Source organism: Rhodamnia argentea, chromosome 4, assembly GCF_020921035.1.
Source record: "Rhodamnia argentea isolate NSW1041297 chromosome 4, ASM2092103v1, whole genome shotgun sequence".
In the NCBI taxonomy this organism is placed as follows: domain Eukaryota; kingdom Viridiplantae; phylum Streptophyta; class Magnoliopsida; order Myrtales; family Myrtaceae; genus Rhodamnia; species Rhodamnia argentea.
The window spans coordinates 24,449,035-24,465,453 of record NC_063153.1 but is presented as its reverse complement, the minus strand read 5'-3'; the positions used below and the strand labels follow the sequence as shown (position 1 = coordinate 24,465,453).

Here is a 16,419-nt window from a genome sequence, read left to right as displayed (position 1 = left end):
AATATATATACACGATAATTTATCTTGTATATATCAAAATATATATTTAATATAAAACTTATCCCAACGTGTTGAAATTCTCTATCTTTTGAGAAATGACTTGCCGGCGTGTCGCGTCGCGTCGCTTGTCGATGTCGGTGCTACTTAGAATATAACAGGAAAAATTGCTTACCTTCGAATTTGGGCTATTTAAATGGTTGAGGTCATCGATCCACGCCCGACTCGACTCGACTCGAATAAACCTATACCAAATAGCCATAATTCGCGTTTGGAGAAAATATGGAGTCTACAACGGAAAAAATTAGGCAAAATGTGGATGCAAGAGTAACATCCTAGCTACTAATGATTAGGGTTTGAAAACCGATGTGTTGGATACCCTGGTAGAGTTGAAGGAGGATCTATTGGTGGTAAATTTCATAGGCAATCGCCAAACTTAAGTAGATTCTGTAATCGAGTCATTGAACTTTCAACTTAACCCTTCAATGCATTGAACTTCTGGTCTTTCTGCGATTGATGCACTTTCACTCTGAGAAGAAGCTAATGAAGTTCAGGACTAAGTGCAAAACAATCAGGAATCTGTCCATTTGACAGATAAAAGAATCTTGAGAAAATTTTATCCGAGATGTATAAAAGAATGATCTAATGTCACAGTACATGCAAATTCTTGACTGAATATTCACAAATAACTAGAATATCATAGCTGCGGGAGCTGTTGACATGGTATCTACAGTTTGCTATCTAGCTTCTATGACAGAATAGCTTATATCATCAACCAAAGCCGAACGATCTTGCTGACGAAGTGAATTACAGTAACTGACATGGGCCGAGAATGCCGGCTTCTTTGGCGGGGGCAGATCCGCATTTTCGTTGCGTAATGCATTGACGATATCCGACACCAAGGGTCTATCTTCCAGGCATTCTTGCACGCACAGCAAAGCAATGTGGAGGCATAGCAAACTGTTTGCCACTCAACGATGGGTCGGCCACCACCGGATCAATTAACTCTACACCTCGGTCGCTACTCCAGAGCTCCCAAGCCTAAATGCAGACAGTTTTCAAGGACTAGTACAGTACTTCCATTGGAAAGCCAAGTAATAGGAGATTCGGAGACAGAAGAATGCAATCGTTTAAATATCCAAGCAGGCTTAGAGAGCGATCTAGATTAGCGAAAGTTGTGTTTGTTCGGCCACTAATGATTTCGAGCATGATGACTCCAAAGTTGAATACATCAGACTTCGTAGAGAGAAGCCCGTGTACAGCATACTCCAGAGACATGTGACCGCTGCTCAAGAAAAGCAAAAAGAGTTCAAACATATCAGAAGACATGGGACATCAAAGTTTACATGTGTCTGCGAGAGACTTACTAGATTCTGACAACTTTATTCGTCCTCGCCCTTGCTTCATTCTGCCCAAAAATTCTCGCCAACCCGAAATCCAATATTTTCAGGTTCATGTCTTAATCTAGCAATATGTTGCTGGCTGTCAAGTCTCAATGTATGATTCTTAATCTAGAATACTTGTGCAAGTGAAGAAGCCCTTGAGCTATCCCTTCGATTATAGAAACTTCTTTCTCCCGCAGTTGCTTCTTGTTAGGATCTGTAATTTATCTCATGAGGGTCCGAAGAAACGAATGCAGGACTATAAACCGATAAAGGCAATGCCATGGTCCAGATACATACTGAAAAGAAAGGAATCCAAGCTTTTGTTCACCATGTATTCGTAGATCAAAATCTTTTCCTCCCTTTCTATGCAGCAGCCAAACAACTTAACGAGATTCCTGTGTTGAAGCTTGGATATTAATCAAACCTCATTTTTCAACTCCTCTATTCCTTGTCCAGACTTCCTAGGAAGTCCTTTTACTGCGAATTCATGCCCCAGGAATGTGGCCTGCAAAGGTTTTCCGAGGAACGTTGAGAATTGAACTTACCATCATAATGAGAGTCAGGACATGGTAACACTGCTTCTAATTCAGAGAGACCAAATGAACCAAAACTACAATGTAAGCCCACAAGCAACCAAGTGTTAGTAACCGAGTGTTCTTTGGTGGGCAAACTACCATGTAAACAGGCCCAAAACCACCCTCTCCAAGCTCATTTGCAGACGAGAAATTATTCGTACATGTTGCGACGCAAGACAAACTGAGAATCAGGAGCTCATGATCCCTCTTTCTGAAAGAATCGAGTCTACTGATGCTGTTGCTGCACCTCGTGCTGAACCCAGTTGTCGTAGAAACAGCTCCAAACTTCGATTTGTGCTGGTCCGATTCTCCTTCCATGCTGCTACTTGAGAATCAAACAAACTATTTAGGCTAAGAAGACTACTATCCTGTGAATTTGTTTCAGGCTTAATCGATACCTAGACAGCTGGAACATTTCCCTCTTTAGATGGAAACTGCCACAGAAATTACCAATATAGCCGGAGGAATGATTCCAACCAACCAGAGCAGCCTCTCGTTCCGAGAACCAGAAAGTAGAACCATCTCATTTTTCTGCACCGGTGGCGAAATCAAAAAATAAGGGGATGCTACGATAACTTCGAAACAGAATGATGAACCACTTAATGATGAGCATAGGATGAACGTTACTGCTGATATGCGAACATAAAATTCTACTTCAGACAGGTAAGTGCAACACTGTGGGGTCGGAATTATTTGTTGTGTTCTTGACATGATTTTGAGATTCGACACTATTTCAAGAACTAAGATGAGGCCTACCTGATATCCTTGGATTCTGGCCAGCAGTTTAGATGGCATTCCCACGGATGAATATAGTGGCATTGCCTTGGCTAATTTTGCCTAAGATAGAGCTAGAGTCCTCATAATAAATCCTGCATCCAGTCGCGTCATCACGATAAGGAGCAAAACCAGTGCAAGGGCAATTGATTCTGCTGATGATGTCACAGCCACTAATGCGCAAGCGATCTGATCCATTGAACACGGTTGGCGTCGGCACCACCCCTTTTATCTTAGTAAAGTTATTCCCGTCTCTGCAGGACGACGGCTGCTCGGTGAAGCAGTCAGCCGCGCTGGAAGAGGAAGTATTCTTGCAAATCGGACTATACACCATCAATATCTCCTTCCCAACCATTGTGAAACTTGAATTTCCCCCCGAAGGCGCCACCACAAACCAGGAAATGCTATCATTCCTCCTGTTTGAGAAAGTGAAATATGTCCCATCACTGCCAGTCACATAACCGAAACTGGAGTCATCCAGCGACCTATCGAAGAGGAACCTCAATCTGCGGCCGTTCCAATACCCAATCTCCCGTGAGAAGTCGAAGTGCCACACCCGGATCTTGGTCTGGTTATTCTTATCAATGCCGAGAGCGAATGAACCAGTGGAAGGAACAGATGGGGTGAGCCACGAGGACCGCGAGCTGTTCCCTCAACTTGTCTGTCCCTAGATTGAATCGCCCAAGTCTCATCCCAGGCAACAATGTGTCACATGGATAAAAGAAGCTTTCCCATACAACGCTCTCGCTCTCTCCCTCCACAAGAATGAAGTTGCCAGAATCACAGAATTGACCAACATCGGAATCTGCCTCCTGTCGGTGATCACCAGATTCCCACTGTGCCTGACGGCGAGAACGCCCGAGGTACCCAAAATCGGTTCTCTCTGTTGGCAACCGAGATGGGTTTCTGGTACGGGGTCGTCCCGGAACCAAATGCCCATGTAGTAGTTGGCGGAGGAGGACCCCCCGGTCTTGAAGAATCCGAGCTCGAACACTTGGTCGGGCAAGACTAGGGTCTCGTCGCCTCTGATGTCCTGACCAGGCAAGATCGTGTCAGCTGGGGTTGCAGACAAACAGAGCGAAAAGGCACCGTGAAAAGAAGAACTAAAATGCAGAAGTTGCACTGCTTTTCTCTTGAATTGGGATCAGACGTCCCTATATATTTCGAAGACTCGTCTCGCATTGTTCTTGTGTTCGAATTTTTGGTTCTCGGATCATCCCATTTTCTCCCCCAAGGCAATGTCATGGATACTATTGAAATGACTTAAGCACCTTGAAGCAGAGTCATCGACACGAGGAACCATTGGTCTGGAGTGGCAACGGTTTAGCGATCAAATGAGCTCGAGCATATACTTCGGATTAGGCAGTACTCATCGTACAACGATCTAGCAGGTACCGACAATGTCAGCTATCCGGGCCAATGATATTTGCCCTGCTTTGGAGGCTAGGAAACACCCGAATGCAAGAAAATGCTTAGATAAGCCAGTCCCTCGTGCAGCTAATCTGGACTCATCATGAAAAGGAAAGGACTGATGGGAAGTTCTTTATGTTTCAGACGATGAAAATGAGAAGTGCCCTCTCAATCCATTGATTAAGTTGAGTTTGACCTGCTTGGTCATGATGAGAAATCTGAATAGAAAGCGAAATCAGTGGGAACTGGTTCTTCTGAAGCTTATTCCTTTCTTGGTTGAGTTTCGTATTCGATTGACCAACTAACCAACCGGCGAAATGACAAATTGGTTTCCTGGTAACTTAATGGAAGAATCCGAGCATAACATGAGAACGACGGTTGATGCCATCAATGAAGAGATTATCTGAGAAGACTCGATCCGAGAGATGCTCGAGCGATTCGTGTTTCACTTCAACTTTGGCTCAAATTATGACGAGTATCATGTCGAGCTTGAAAAACTAATGCGTGCTCACGAGTCAAGAGCCGAGCTCACCACAGTGTCGGCGTCATTACATCTATCCGTATAAGACCTGCCTAATATGTATGCACAAATTTGCGATTTCCAAACGAATGGTGCTAGATCTCTCTTGTCAAGTACCACCCCAGAAAACTACAGGTGCTATTTCATGACTGAAACTTTAATATGTATGCGAAAAACCCGACTCTTCAACTCTGCAGGGGCCATACCCTCAAGCCTTCATCAAAAGGTCAAGTTTGTAATTGAAAGAAAAATTAATCCCTGTCTGTGGCGAAGGATACTTCAAGATCTACCATGACACTGCTATCCCGTCCATCGAGCCAGACTGCAAGGCTGAGTCCAGTTATCAATGGTTCGAGCTTGTTTTCGACCATCCATGCGTCTCGAGGCTCTGCTCCACCTAAGCCGGAGGTATCCAAAAATGCATTCATGGTAGGGAAGCTAATGGCCGCAAGTGGTTTCACTCCTGATGAAGAATTGGGAAGAGAAGGCCAGGACCCCACACTACTGGCTTGGTATACCGAGGTAGTGGTGGCCAAGATCGAAAGAGGAAGAGGAAGAGGGAGACCAATTCGCTGTCCCTCACATTAGGACAACTTTCCCTGGGCTGCAAGGATGAGCATGACGAAGAAGAAACAATAAGCACCTTGGGGCAGCCAAGCAGCAGACTGAGTACTGAGTCAAATATTTGAAGCCACCAAGGGACTATATCGATTTCCGAGATGTCGTCCCGGACTGGATGGGATAATTTGGACGATCCTATTGCTCCTCCCAAGCAAGAAGGTGAAGAAGACGTGCTGGAATGGATCGTTAAACTGTCACTATAAAGCTTAGTGACACAGAAGATGCAAAAGAAATCATAATTGGGGCAAACCTTGCTGAAGGCGAAGCTGAACGCCTGACCCAGTTGATATATGTCGCTGAGACCCATCTATCGTGAAGCATTGTTTGCCGATCGATCCGAACTTGCCTCCTAAGAAGCAAAGGCTGCGTAGAACTAAACCGGAGCTCCCCAAGAAAATAGAAGAAGTCATGAAGCTCCTAGATGAGGGATTCATCGAAGTTTCCCAATGCCCCGATTGGGTAGCAAACACAATGCATGTAATAAAGAAACACGGCTGAGTTCGATTCTGTGTCGAGATTTGTACAATGATAGTCCGAAAGATGATTCTCACCGCTCCACATCGATGTTCTTGTGCATGGCACTGTCGGATTCAAAGTCTTCTCCTTTATCAATGTATCCTCCGGATACAATTAGATAAGGAGGAAAGAAGAAGATAAAGATCAAATCGTGTTCATAAACTCGTGGGAAACTTTCCGCTACAAGGTCATACCCCTTAGTTTTAAAAATGCCGAAGCATCGTATCAATGTGTAATGGTCGCTACAAGGTCATACCCTTTGCTCTTTTCCACGACATGATGAATAAAGAAAATGAAGTACATATCGATGATGTAATCGCCAAATCCCAACATGGGAAAGATCAAGTCGAGACTTTGAAAAAGCTATTTGATCGACTCCACTAATTCAAGTTGCGCCTTAACCCTACAAGGTGCATGTTTGGATCAACCTCCGACAAATTGTTAGGCTTTGTTAGAAGCAATTATCGAGATCGACCCCTCAAAAGTCAAGGCAACATGCAACTTGCAACCTCCATCTACGATGAAACAAGTATGGAGCCTCTTGAGAAGATTGAATTATATAGCATGGTTCATTTCCCAACTTTCTGAAATTGCTACGCTATTCTTGAAACTGCTCAAGAAGAATGCACAAATCAAATGGGATGACGAATGCCAAGAAGCGCTCGAGAAGCTAAAACATTACCCGATGAGTCTACCGGTTCTTGTTCCGCCAATAGTCGAGTAACTTTTGATTCTTTATTTCACAATCAATAATGAGTCCATAAGGGCAAGGATAGCTCAAAAGAGACCCATAGACGAGAAGGAGCCCGCCATTTGTCGTTTGAGCAAAAAATTTACAGCACTGAAAATGAACTGCTCCGAAACTGAGAAGACTTGTGCTGCCTTGCTTTGGGTGCTGACAGAATGCATCAATATACCTTGCACCACCAGACGTTCTTGGTTACCGAGAATGATTCCGTCAAGTACTTGCTCGAACAACTAGCTTTGGTGGGAAAATTAGCAAAGCGACGGATCCTCTTCTCCGAATTTGATGACCAGAAACAAACTGTCATTTGAACTCGGATTTTTGTACGGTTCGGGTCGCGAATCTTACATATTATTCATGTTCGGTAAGATTCGAGTATTTTTGGATACATTACAACCCGTTGACCCTTACCAGTTACATCGGTAGTTTGGGCTGGGCAATGATTTGACCAGCTTGTAGGCTAGTAGACCCACCAATTGCACGGAAAGTATTTAGACAAGCTAGCCTGGATGATGAAAATGACAAGTGTCCATCTGACTGTCGCTTTATCAACGCATTGAGGCTAAATTAAACGGGTATTTCGAAATGTAAATCGTGTTTGGTATATAATCTAAAAATGTATTGGCAAGTAACTTCTATTTAAACAGCGATGGTAAAAATCACCCATGTAAATGACTTTTGTAGTCAAGTTGGGTCAGGGCATAAGGCAGAGCTTTTTCCCAAGCCCATCCAACGTAATCACCTATTTAACTTTGAAGCTAACCCATGCTCAAGAGCCCATTCGAATGAGGGTTTGGCTCATCGAGCACCCCAACCCACGAGTATGGGAATGTGAATTCGCATGTTGCGTACCGTGTTAGTGTCAACTAGTCTTATCGTTCATGTTGTTATACAAATGTTTCGACATAATTGCCTAATGATTTTCATTAAAAAAAATGAGTGAATGACTAGTTGGGAATGGCCACCTTTGCACGATCAAGCCTGCTAACGGCTAAGCCAGTCCTTAAAAAAAAAAAAGGAAACAAAAAAGCCAAAAGCAGCACAATTCCTAGTTGGCGACCAGAGTCCTAAAATTTTACTCGAGAAGAAAGATGAGCTTTTCTCGTCTCGCTCGAGTAATTAACAACCGCATTTCGGGCAAATGACTATAATGCTTGTTAATTGTTGAATATGCCCTTAGGATCAAACGATAATTGAGATCCGAGATATATTAGCAATATGTGAATTATCAAGGTAAGATCGGATACTTTTGAGAGAAATTATGAACCTAACCTTCTCGAGATATGTAAAAATTGATTTACTATCTAACCTTGACATAATCCAATATCCGCAATACTATCCTAATTTTTCTTATTCAGGACAAGAACGACATGTCTCCATCACAATTCACAGCCTAAAAAAGTAGACAAGCCAAATCAAACGTGGAGCTTTTGTCCGTATACGCAAAATATGCTTGAGTGACTTCCGAATTTGATGGACGAACCACCATCCCATCGCTCCACATAAGCTCCCAACACGTGGCTGCTCGAAACCGGGCCACCGGGCTGGCTTCCACGTGCCGACTCTGACCCTGGGACCCACGGCATGACCCCGGAGGGGAGGGGGTGGTGGCGGCTCAGGGATGGGGAGGGTACACGTGTCGCGTCGTTTGTGGTCATAAGTGAGGCCCGATCACGTGGGCCCCTAACGGGACACAAATCCCCAACCAAAGAGGCTCACCTGCATCAGCTTCTGCGGTCTTCAGGTGGAAAAGTTTAGTGGTCCACGTCAGCACGAGAATACCAAAACAAACTTGATTGTGAAGTTATCTTGCTATTCTCTTTTTTGACTCGAATGAGAACGCGCGCCTAACATGCCGACCTTAAAGTGCACGTTCATTTTTTATTTTTATTTTTAAATACATCCCTTGCTAGCAAATATTCCAAATTAAATAATTATCTATGTAAGATGCGCGTTATTATTTGATAAATACCTTAATTTATACTTGCTTATTATTTTCAACCTTTCTAAAAAAATTGGAGGAGAATCCCTTCGACAGTGGATCCAAATAGATACGCGTCTATGTTTGGTTACAATGTCCGCCACAAATCCTTCATTTGAAGAAATAAAATAAAAATAAACATCCGGGTCGTGGTTTTATTTTATAATCACATTCACGTGATACCGATAATGTCTATTGGAGTTTACATGGAAAATTTAACATGCAAATACAGGTGTTCAAAAAAGAGACACGTGGCATTTTCTTAGCTTCGCTCGCGAGAGATGGTAATCTACAGCGGAAAATGGACATGACGGAACCTCCTCTCACGGATTGAATCTCCATCCATGGCTTCACACCCTTTAACTTATACAGGCAGTTGATAGTCTTAAGACCTATTTGCTTCGAATCCTTTCTGAACATAGGCCTGCTGATGGACTTTTTGTGTTGGAATTCAAAATATTTTTCGCATTTACAATCTTATGAAATCAATTGCCTATTACTCTTTCATTGCTAGATATTTGATATCCGAGGAGAATATGACAAATTATGCGGACATTTTCCTTGATTTTTTTTTTTGTCAAACCTCGGTTTATCAGTACATAAAAAAAACTATTCAAAATTTTTCTTGAATTTGAATCGATAATTCTACCACTCCACCAAATAAGCAGCATGTATATGTTTTCGAGATATTTATCAAGCATATATTTGATAAAGCTACGTAAATTCGAATACCTAACATATATAACACAACAAAGGAGATCTATCGGAAATCACAAAAAGTTCTTATTTTACGATTTATAAAATATCATAAAATCAGTTCCATTTTCCCTCTCAGCACGTGCTTTTAGTTAATGATTAGTGACGCCACTCCATCATATATTATAATATTGCACGAATTTTTAGACGGTGGCATGTCTCCTTCTTTCTTTTTTTTGGGGCCCACATAATGTGCTAGAGGACAAAAATCCGCGCGGGATTTTCACTATGAATGGAGCGACCAACAGCCGATTACCGACACACTCGAATAATTTAAATACTTCCAAGCATTTTTCAACCTTTAATTACATTCAATACCTCGGGCGGGCCTAGGTTCCGTAATTTTACACGAAATTACCACTTATTCTCACAACGAACTTTGCAATCGCACCTCGAGATTTAAACGGTGTCAACGTGAAAAAAAGTTACTTGCTGCAAATATTTTCTTATGAAAAAGACTTGCTTGTGAAACATGCTCGAATTAGGAAATTTCCTATTTTGCATCGATTTTTTTTTTTTTTTGGGCGGCTCAAATTCGGGATATATTTTGCGGCAGGAGACGACGTGATCATGCACCGGAGCAAAAAGAGATCAACTGGTCGAGATAGGTTGGTTCGTAAATCTAATCGTTCTCGAGGGCAATTCAGACAAATCCTCTCATAAACCCCCTGAAACATCTCATCACTATCCCCCTCTTCTCGCAACTACAAACTCTCACTTCTCTCTCTCTCTCGCTCTCGCCACCCGAGACACTCTCCGTCTCTCTCCATGAAAGAGCCTCCGTCTCTCTCTCGCCTCCGGAAGAAACCCCCCGCCGCCGTCGCCACCGCCACCGCCTCAAGAATGCTCAAGCTCGTCTGCAGCTTCAATGGCGCCCTCCAACCCCGCCCCCCGTCCGGCAACCTCCGCTACGTAGGGGGCGAGACCCGCATCGTCTCCGTCGATCGCAACGTCTCCTTCTCCCGGCTCGCGTCCAAGATCGCCGATCTTTGCCCCCGCATTCCCTCCGGCTTCTCCCTCAAGTACCAGCTCCCCGACGCCCGCGGCGACGCGCCCCTGGTCTCGGTCGCCTCCGACGACGACGTCAGGTGCATGATCGAGGCGCACGACAAGCTCGAGGCGCGCGGTAAGCTCGCGAGGCTCTGGGTCTTTGTTTTTAGCGACGGTAGTGATCGTGGAGTTCGTGAAGACGGTGGGCTCGCGAAGGATCGTGATGCGCGCAGGGATGTGTGTGGAGGGAATGAGTTTTCCGGTGGGAGAGGGTTCGAGGGTTTCGATGGTTGTGGATTCGAGGTACAAAAAGATCAGGAGGCCCGATTTCTCGGCAGTTGGGTTGGTTGCGGGGTTGTTAAGAATTCAGTGACTGGCGTTGGCGGGACGGGATTTCGTGATGATCCTGTTAGGAATGTGGGGTGGAACGAGCCAATTCTTGTGAAACAATTGGCTGTTTACAATAATGTTAGAGATGTTTCAAATACAAAGATGGAATTTTCTGCTCGCCAAGTGCGCACAAAGTACCATCAGTCACATGTTGATTTGGCTTCTGGAACCCGAGCTGCAACGGACATGTTAGACCATATAAAAGTGGGCGCGCATTGTCCGGGCAGTGAGAGTCATTATAACGTTGTTCGATTTCGAGTAGCACGCCCACGCCCTCTAACTCCAAGAAACGGGAATCTTCCGGTGCAAACGCATCTACCTGCACAGATTTTGTTGTGGAAATGTAGTCACGAGTTGGGGATCTGCAAAGGATGCTCGAGTCACTATATTACAGTACCTCAGGATCCAATGCAACGGGGCAATCCCACAGTGGTTTTGAAGGGTGATGGTGTTGATGCTCCGAAAAACTTGAGAAGGATCGAGGCAGGGTTGCACAGTCATTTGAACAGGGAAAACATTGTACCATCACCTTGCACCAATCCACTCACCGGAAGAAGAAATGTTCAAGAGCCTTCAGCTATGGCTAGCAGGGCATCGGGAGTGATCCAGAGCAGTAATCGCAGCCACAGATCTGGTGCATCTGATGCAAGATATCAGAGGGTTCATCCATATCATCTCCGAAATCATCGTTATGATCCTGCTGAGATGGAGAACCACCTAACCGTTAAAGCTGAACGGAGGCTCTCACTTGGAAAAAGTTATCCTGGTCTCAGGCCTCTTCCTAATATGTCAAACCAGGAGCAGTTAACGAGAACACATCAGACAGGGCACAAGGCATGGACTGGATTTTATAGCTGTTTGTCGAATGGAAGTGTGAGTTTGATGAACTGCTGTTCGAATTGTGAGAATCCTTGCATTTATGCTCAAGGTGATTATCCCACCTTACTATGTGCTAACGCAAAGCTTATAGAATGCAATCCAGCTTATCGGGGCATCTCTGCAGGTGTGGATGGGAAGCCAGCCGTGCATAATGATTCCATATGTCCATCAACATGCCTAGAGGTGATGAATGCTCAAGAAGATGTCAAATCCGCATTAAATGAGTATAAGAACACTGTAATACATCAAACCTCCCCTGGAAATATCCTTAATAGGTCAAAATGTGATTCTAACATATACAAGAAACCACTTGCTATGGATCTTTTGGAGAATTCCGACGTATGTCTCTTGCCAAGTGACAGCAAATGTAGTGACAGCACAGGCATGAGATGCAATGGCAAGTTTCCCAGTAGATCAATGGGGATTAGCTTGTCTAGCTATAATAATAATAATAACATTTCATCATCAGTTGATCTGTCGTTACATAACCTCTCATTGTCGCCACATAACCTCTCATTGTCATCATCCAAAGAAGTTGAACTATCTGCACATTCTTCTCATGCAACTAGTGACATTTCTAATGCTTTGACCAAGCCACAAACCAAGTCTATAGATCTGATGGAGTTTAGCATGGGTCCACAACTTGATGAATCAAATGGAGTTCAATCTGATTCGTCTTCAGAGGCTGACCTTAAGGTGGAAAAAAATCATGTGTGTGAAGATAATCTGGAGGAACTTTCATCAGGCTTAAGCATTGATGGCAAGGTAATACTCGATGATACTTTCCCATTTGCCCAAGGAATTAGCAAGTGAGAGTTTCTTTAGCATATGATATTTTCCGTTGACTTCACTCACAATGAGCCTTTCCTTTGACAGGACGAGTTTAAAGGTAGTCCCAAGTGCTCTAAGGTAATCGGTGCGATCTCAACGGACATGGCTGCATTTTATGCACACCTTGCTTCTCAAGGGCTGCAGGTTAAATCTTCAATGTTGCTTTGGTGCCTTCCCTTCCAATGTCAGAAGGATTAAAGGTTTCCATTTTCTCTGCAGACTATTAAAACAACAGATATAGAATGTATAAAAGAACTGGGATCAGGTACATATGGAACTGTATACTATGGGAAGTGGAAGGGATCTGATGTTGCGATTAAGAGGCTAAAATCTTGTTGCTTCACAGACGGTGCTGCTCGGGAAGATCGTCTGGTAATTTCTCCCAGTTGCAACATTTAAATGTCGCACCCTGAATGTTTGGTTACTCAGTAGAATTGCAGATTCAGTGTGGTTACCAAACTTTTTATCGTCCACCTAACCTAACTGTTGGAGAATTCCATGTATGGTTTCGTTTTGATTTCAACTGCCTGCTCTGTCATAATGAGATCTCCTAACTGATGTCTTGTGAAAATATCTCCTTTTCGTTTAAAATGAGGCCAAAGCCCTACAGAATGTACTCTTGTTCCCTAATGATTAACTAAATGCTTATTTGAGGTACTACTGAAAAAAATAATGCTCATTTGAGGTAGGACAACAATTTGATTGAATTCTTTTCCATGATCATTGGACTCCAGAAGTGGCTCTTCCCTGGAACTGCCACCCTTACTGTTGTTGTCTCTCATTTATAACTTTTGCAACTTCAGTCATTATTGCACCCTCGCTTGCTTAAGTATGGAAACACATCAAATGTATCAGTTTATAAAGCAACACAGAAAGATAGTATAGGTTATACGAATCACTTTTGCATGTCAGGATAGTATACGATTCAGCATGCATAACTCGAGATTGACCTGTGTAACCTGTTTGACTTTTATGAGTCGTGGAGTGTATCCTAATCAATGATCTGAAACTTGATTTAATTGAGTCCATTTTTTAGGTATTTACTTTTTACTGGCAATAGATCATAGATGAGTTATAGGGCATCCATAATTGTGCTTTAACTTTCGGTTGTAATTTTAAATTTCTATCTAGGTACCTCGCAATTCCTGCAAGTTGTCAAAATGTGATGTAGAACCTGTAATCTGTTGATTTCATTTATAAATGGTTCAGGATGCTCTATATATCCTCCATTCTTTTGCTGTCGATAAGAAACATTTTATTTATTATTCATCATCTTTTCCACCCAATCTGCAGCAGCATTCAAACCTCTTCCTATACTAGAGAACAATGTTTCGTAGCCTCTTAGCTAAATCAACACACGTTAGAAAGGTTGGATACCCTTCTCATGCGAAGCACTCGTGCCTTTTTTCATTTGCATTCTGGGCATCTGCTTGCACCAATGCTCATCCTCCGACTACAAGCCGTCCCTTCACATTGAGTGCATATTATTCACAGTGGATATCTACATTTAAGACTCTGTATCAAAAAGTTAATTGATGTTGTATGGGTGTTGTTCTGGTTGCAGTGATCCAATCTTCTTGTCTGAAAGCTTTTTCCCTACCCCATTCCTTCCCTCGGCACTGTGGCGACCTATTTAGTAGACAGATTAGTCAACTCGATTATTATTGTTTTATAATCATGCTGATTCAGCTTCATGGTCTGACATGATAAATGAACTTATACGTGGAAAACTAAAGGCTATTAGATGAAAAGATCTTCTCTAATTTGTCAATGTCGTTACAATATTGTCCAGGTTGCTGACTTTTGGAAGGAAGCTCACTTGCTGGGCCAGCTTCACCATCCAAATATAGTGGCGTTTTATGGAGCAGTTTCAGATGGGCCAGTGACAAGTTTGGCAACTGTAACGGAGTATATGGTCAATGGCTCCCTCAAACAAGCCTTGCGAAAGAAAGATAGGTACAAATTTGTATGAATTATATACATGGAACTTAATATCATAAGCAGATAAACCAATAAGTTTAATGTCAATCATTTGAAGTTGGAAACTACCTTTTGCTTTCTGTGGATTCCCATGTAATCAGTATTAAAACCAGTTGGTGTGGTTTAGTTGCCTTGACACCCTGGAATTCTGAACTTTGTGAATTATCACCAAGATCATAAGGGTTTTAAGTATTGTTGCAGGCAGCATATGCCTACTGAATACTGACTAAAATAAAGAAGCCGATCCAACTCTATGCTCATTAAGAGAGATGAAACAAAATATGTGATTAAGAACGTCGGCAGGAAAGGAAAAAGCAACTCTCCCCCCTGCAGGGTCTTCAGTCTGAAATTCAGAAACTGAAGTAGTAGAGATATTCTGTAAAGCGATATGAGCTGTGGCTAGTTGTACCTCAGAAATTTCCTCAACCTAAAACCAATTGTGAAATATCAGAGTTCACATGACCGTTTCATCTTTGTTGTGTGGACAAAGTCCTATTTAGCCAGTTATGGAATTTAATACTTAAGGCCAAAATTTATGCTTGGTTATATTTCTACTGGATGACAGGACAATTGATCGCCGGAAGAGGCTGATTATAGCAATGGATGCAGCCTTTGGGATGGAATACTTACACGAGAAGAACATTGTTCACTTCGATTTAAAATCTCATAATCTCCTCGTGAACATGAGGGACCCACAGAGACCAGTTTGTAAGGTGATTAATCAATTACCTTAGATGTCCCGCCTTTGTTAATGCAATCGAATTGTAGATTCCCTGTTTTTAAGTGCGTGAGCCTTTATTTGCAAATCCTCCATTGTACTTGAGTAAGGTGTAACTGTGAGTTTGAACTTTCCTCAGATTGGTGATCTTGGCTTATCAAAAATCAAGCAGAAAACGCTTGTCTCTGGTGGAGTACGAGGGACGATACCATGGATGGCCCCTGAACTTTTCATCAATAAGAATAACATGGTGACGGAGAAGGTATCTTTACTAATTGGACAATATTACAATTTACAACTCCAACGCCAACATTTTCCTTGCCCCATTCATAACATTGTAATTTTTTTAAATTGTACTGACAATGTAGGTTGATGTCTACTCATTCGGAATAGTCATGTGGGAACTTTTGACTGGGGAAGAACCCTATGCAAACTTGCGTTCAGAGGATATAATAGGTATGATCCCAGACTAGGAATTCTGATCTGTTATAAATCATCTATTGTACTCTTACATCTTCAAAAGAGCACGTAAACATTAGTTCCAGAATGCCACTTGTTTTGTTTGGTCTTCTAGGCTTTTTCATTATTTTAGAGCAAAACCGAGACGGCAACTTTTTCTTGTTGGCACTTTCTATTCTTTGCACTCCTTCATGTTGAATCGATGTCATGCTAAAGCTTGTGTTGCAGAATTGGAGACTGAATGCTCTGTGAATTTCGCTTTATTTTCCCTAACTTGGTTTTTCTAACTTTCCTTCTTGTATATTTCTTGAGGGAATTGAATCAGAGTAAGCATTGTCAAAGGAAAGCCTTTTCTGACTTTGTTTCTCTCCTAATGATGATTCAGCCAGTATTATCAAAGGAACTCTGCGACCTAAAATCCCAAGTTGGTGTGACCCGGCATGGAGATCGCTAATGGAGAGATGTTGGTCCACTGATGTGAACTCAAGGCCAACCTTCTCAGACATTGCTAAGGAGCTACGAGCCATGTCAGCTGCAATGAACATAAAATGATGATATATGTAGGTCTTCCAGTTCTGTTGTAACTAAGTAACTTTAGGAACACCAAGAACAGGGCATGTTGGGACGTTGAGTAGTTTTTGCCGTCCACTGTCTTAAGAGGACTGTTGTGAAAATAGAGACCCTTGTAAGGATCCGTCGACAACGGTGAATTAATTTTTGCAGTCACTGCTGTGATGCGATGATCCATGCTTCGGGAGCCATATGTTGTGAGATGAACGTGTGCAGGACTTTGAGTCGAACTGTTATTTTTCTTGCTGGGATTGCAATTGACGAGTATTGACTCAAATCATGTTTATCATCTTTATTCACCTGATTTAAAATTTGTTGACTT

The 16,419-nt window shown here is 42.6% G+C and overlaps 1 protein-coding gene and 1 pseudogene across 3 annotated transcripts; one reads left to right on the top strand and one right to left on the bottom strand.

Moving 5' to 3' along the window:
* Positions 1-734: 734 nt before the first annotated feature.
* Positions 735-4,034, bottom strand: LOC115754948 (annotated as a pseudogene).
* A 5,963-nt stretch (positions 4,035-9,997) lies between these two features.
* LOC115754935 lies at positions 9,998-16,413 on the top strand. 3 transcript variants are annotated; one of them, XM_030694129.2, is made up of 9 exons: positions 9,999-11,588; positions 11,664-12,304; positions 12,416-12,514; positions 12,590-12,742; positions 14,163-14,326; positions 14,916-15,063; positions 15,208-15,330; positions 15,437-15,524; positions 15,913-16,413. In XM_030694129.2, exons 1-9 carry the CDS (start codon positions 10,049-10,051, stop codon positions 16,077-16,079), a joined length of 3,123 nt encoding a protein of 1,040 aa, XP_030549989.2. In that variant the 5' UTR covers positions 9,999-10,048; the 3' UTR covers positions 16,080-16,413. The 3 variants fall into 3 exon arrangements, with proteins under 3 accessions (XP_048133837.1, XP_030549989.2, XP_030549988.2); XM_030694128.2 differs by having other exon boundaries at positions 10,000-12,304; XM_048277880.1 differs by lacking the exons at positions 14,916-15,063; positions 15,208-15,330; positions 15,437-15,524; positions 15,913-16,413 and adding an exon at positions 14,552-14,899 and having other exon boundaries at positions 9,998-12,304.
* Positions 16,414-16,419: the final 6 nt, after the last annotated feature.

What these genes read in the sequence shown, in the direction of transcription:
- LOC115754935 (XM_030694128.2), top strand. Translation starts at nt 10,049, where the DNA reads ATGAAAGAGCCTCCGTCTCTCTCTCGCCTCCGGAAGAAACCCCCCGCC. An exon ending in GCTTAAGCATTGATGGCAAG is followed by an intron (nt 12,305 to 12,415) that starts GTAATACTCGAT and finishes TTCCTTTGACAG; the next exon opens with GACGAGTTTAAAGGTAGTCC. An exon ending in ATAACATGGTGACGGAGAAG is followed by an intron (nt 15,331 to 15,436) that starts GTATCTTTACTA and finishes CTGACAATGTAG; the next exon opens with GTTGATGTCTACTCATTCGG.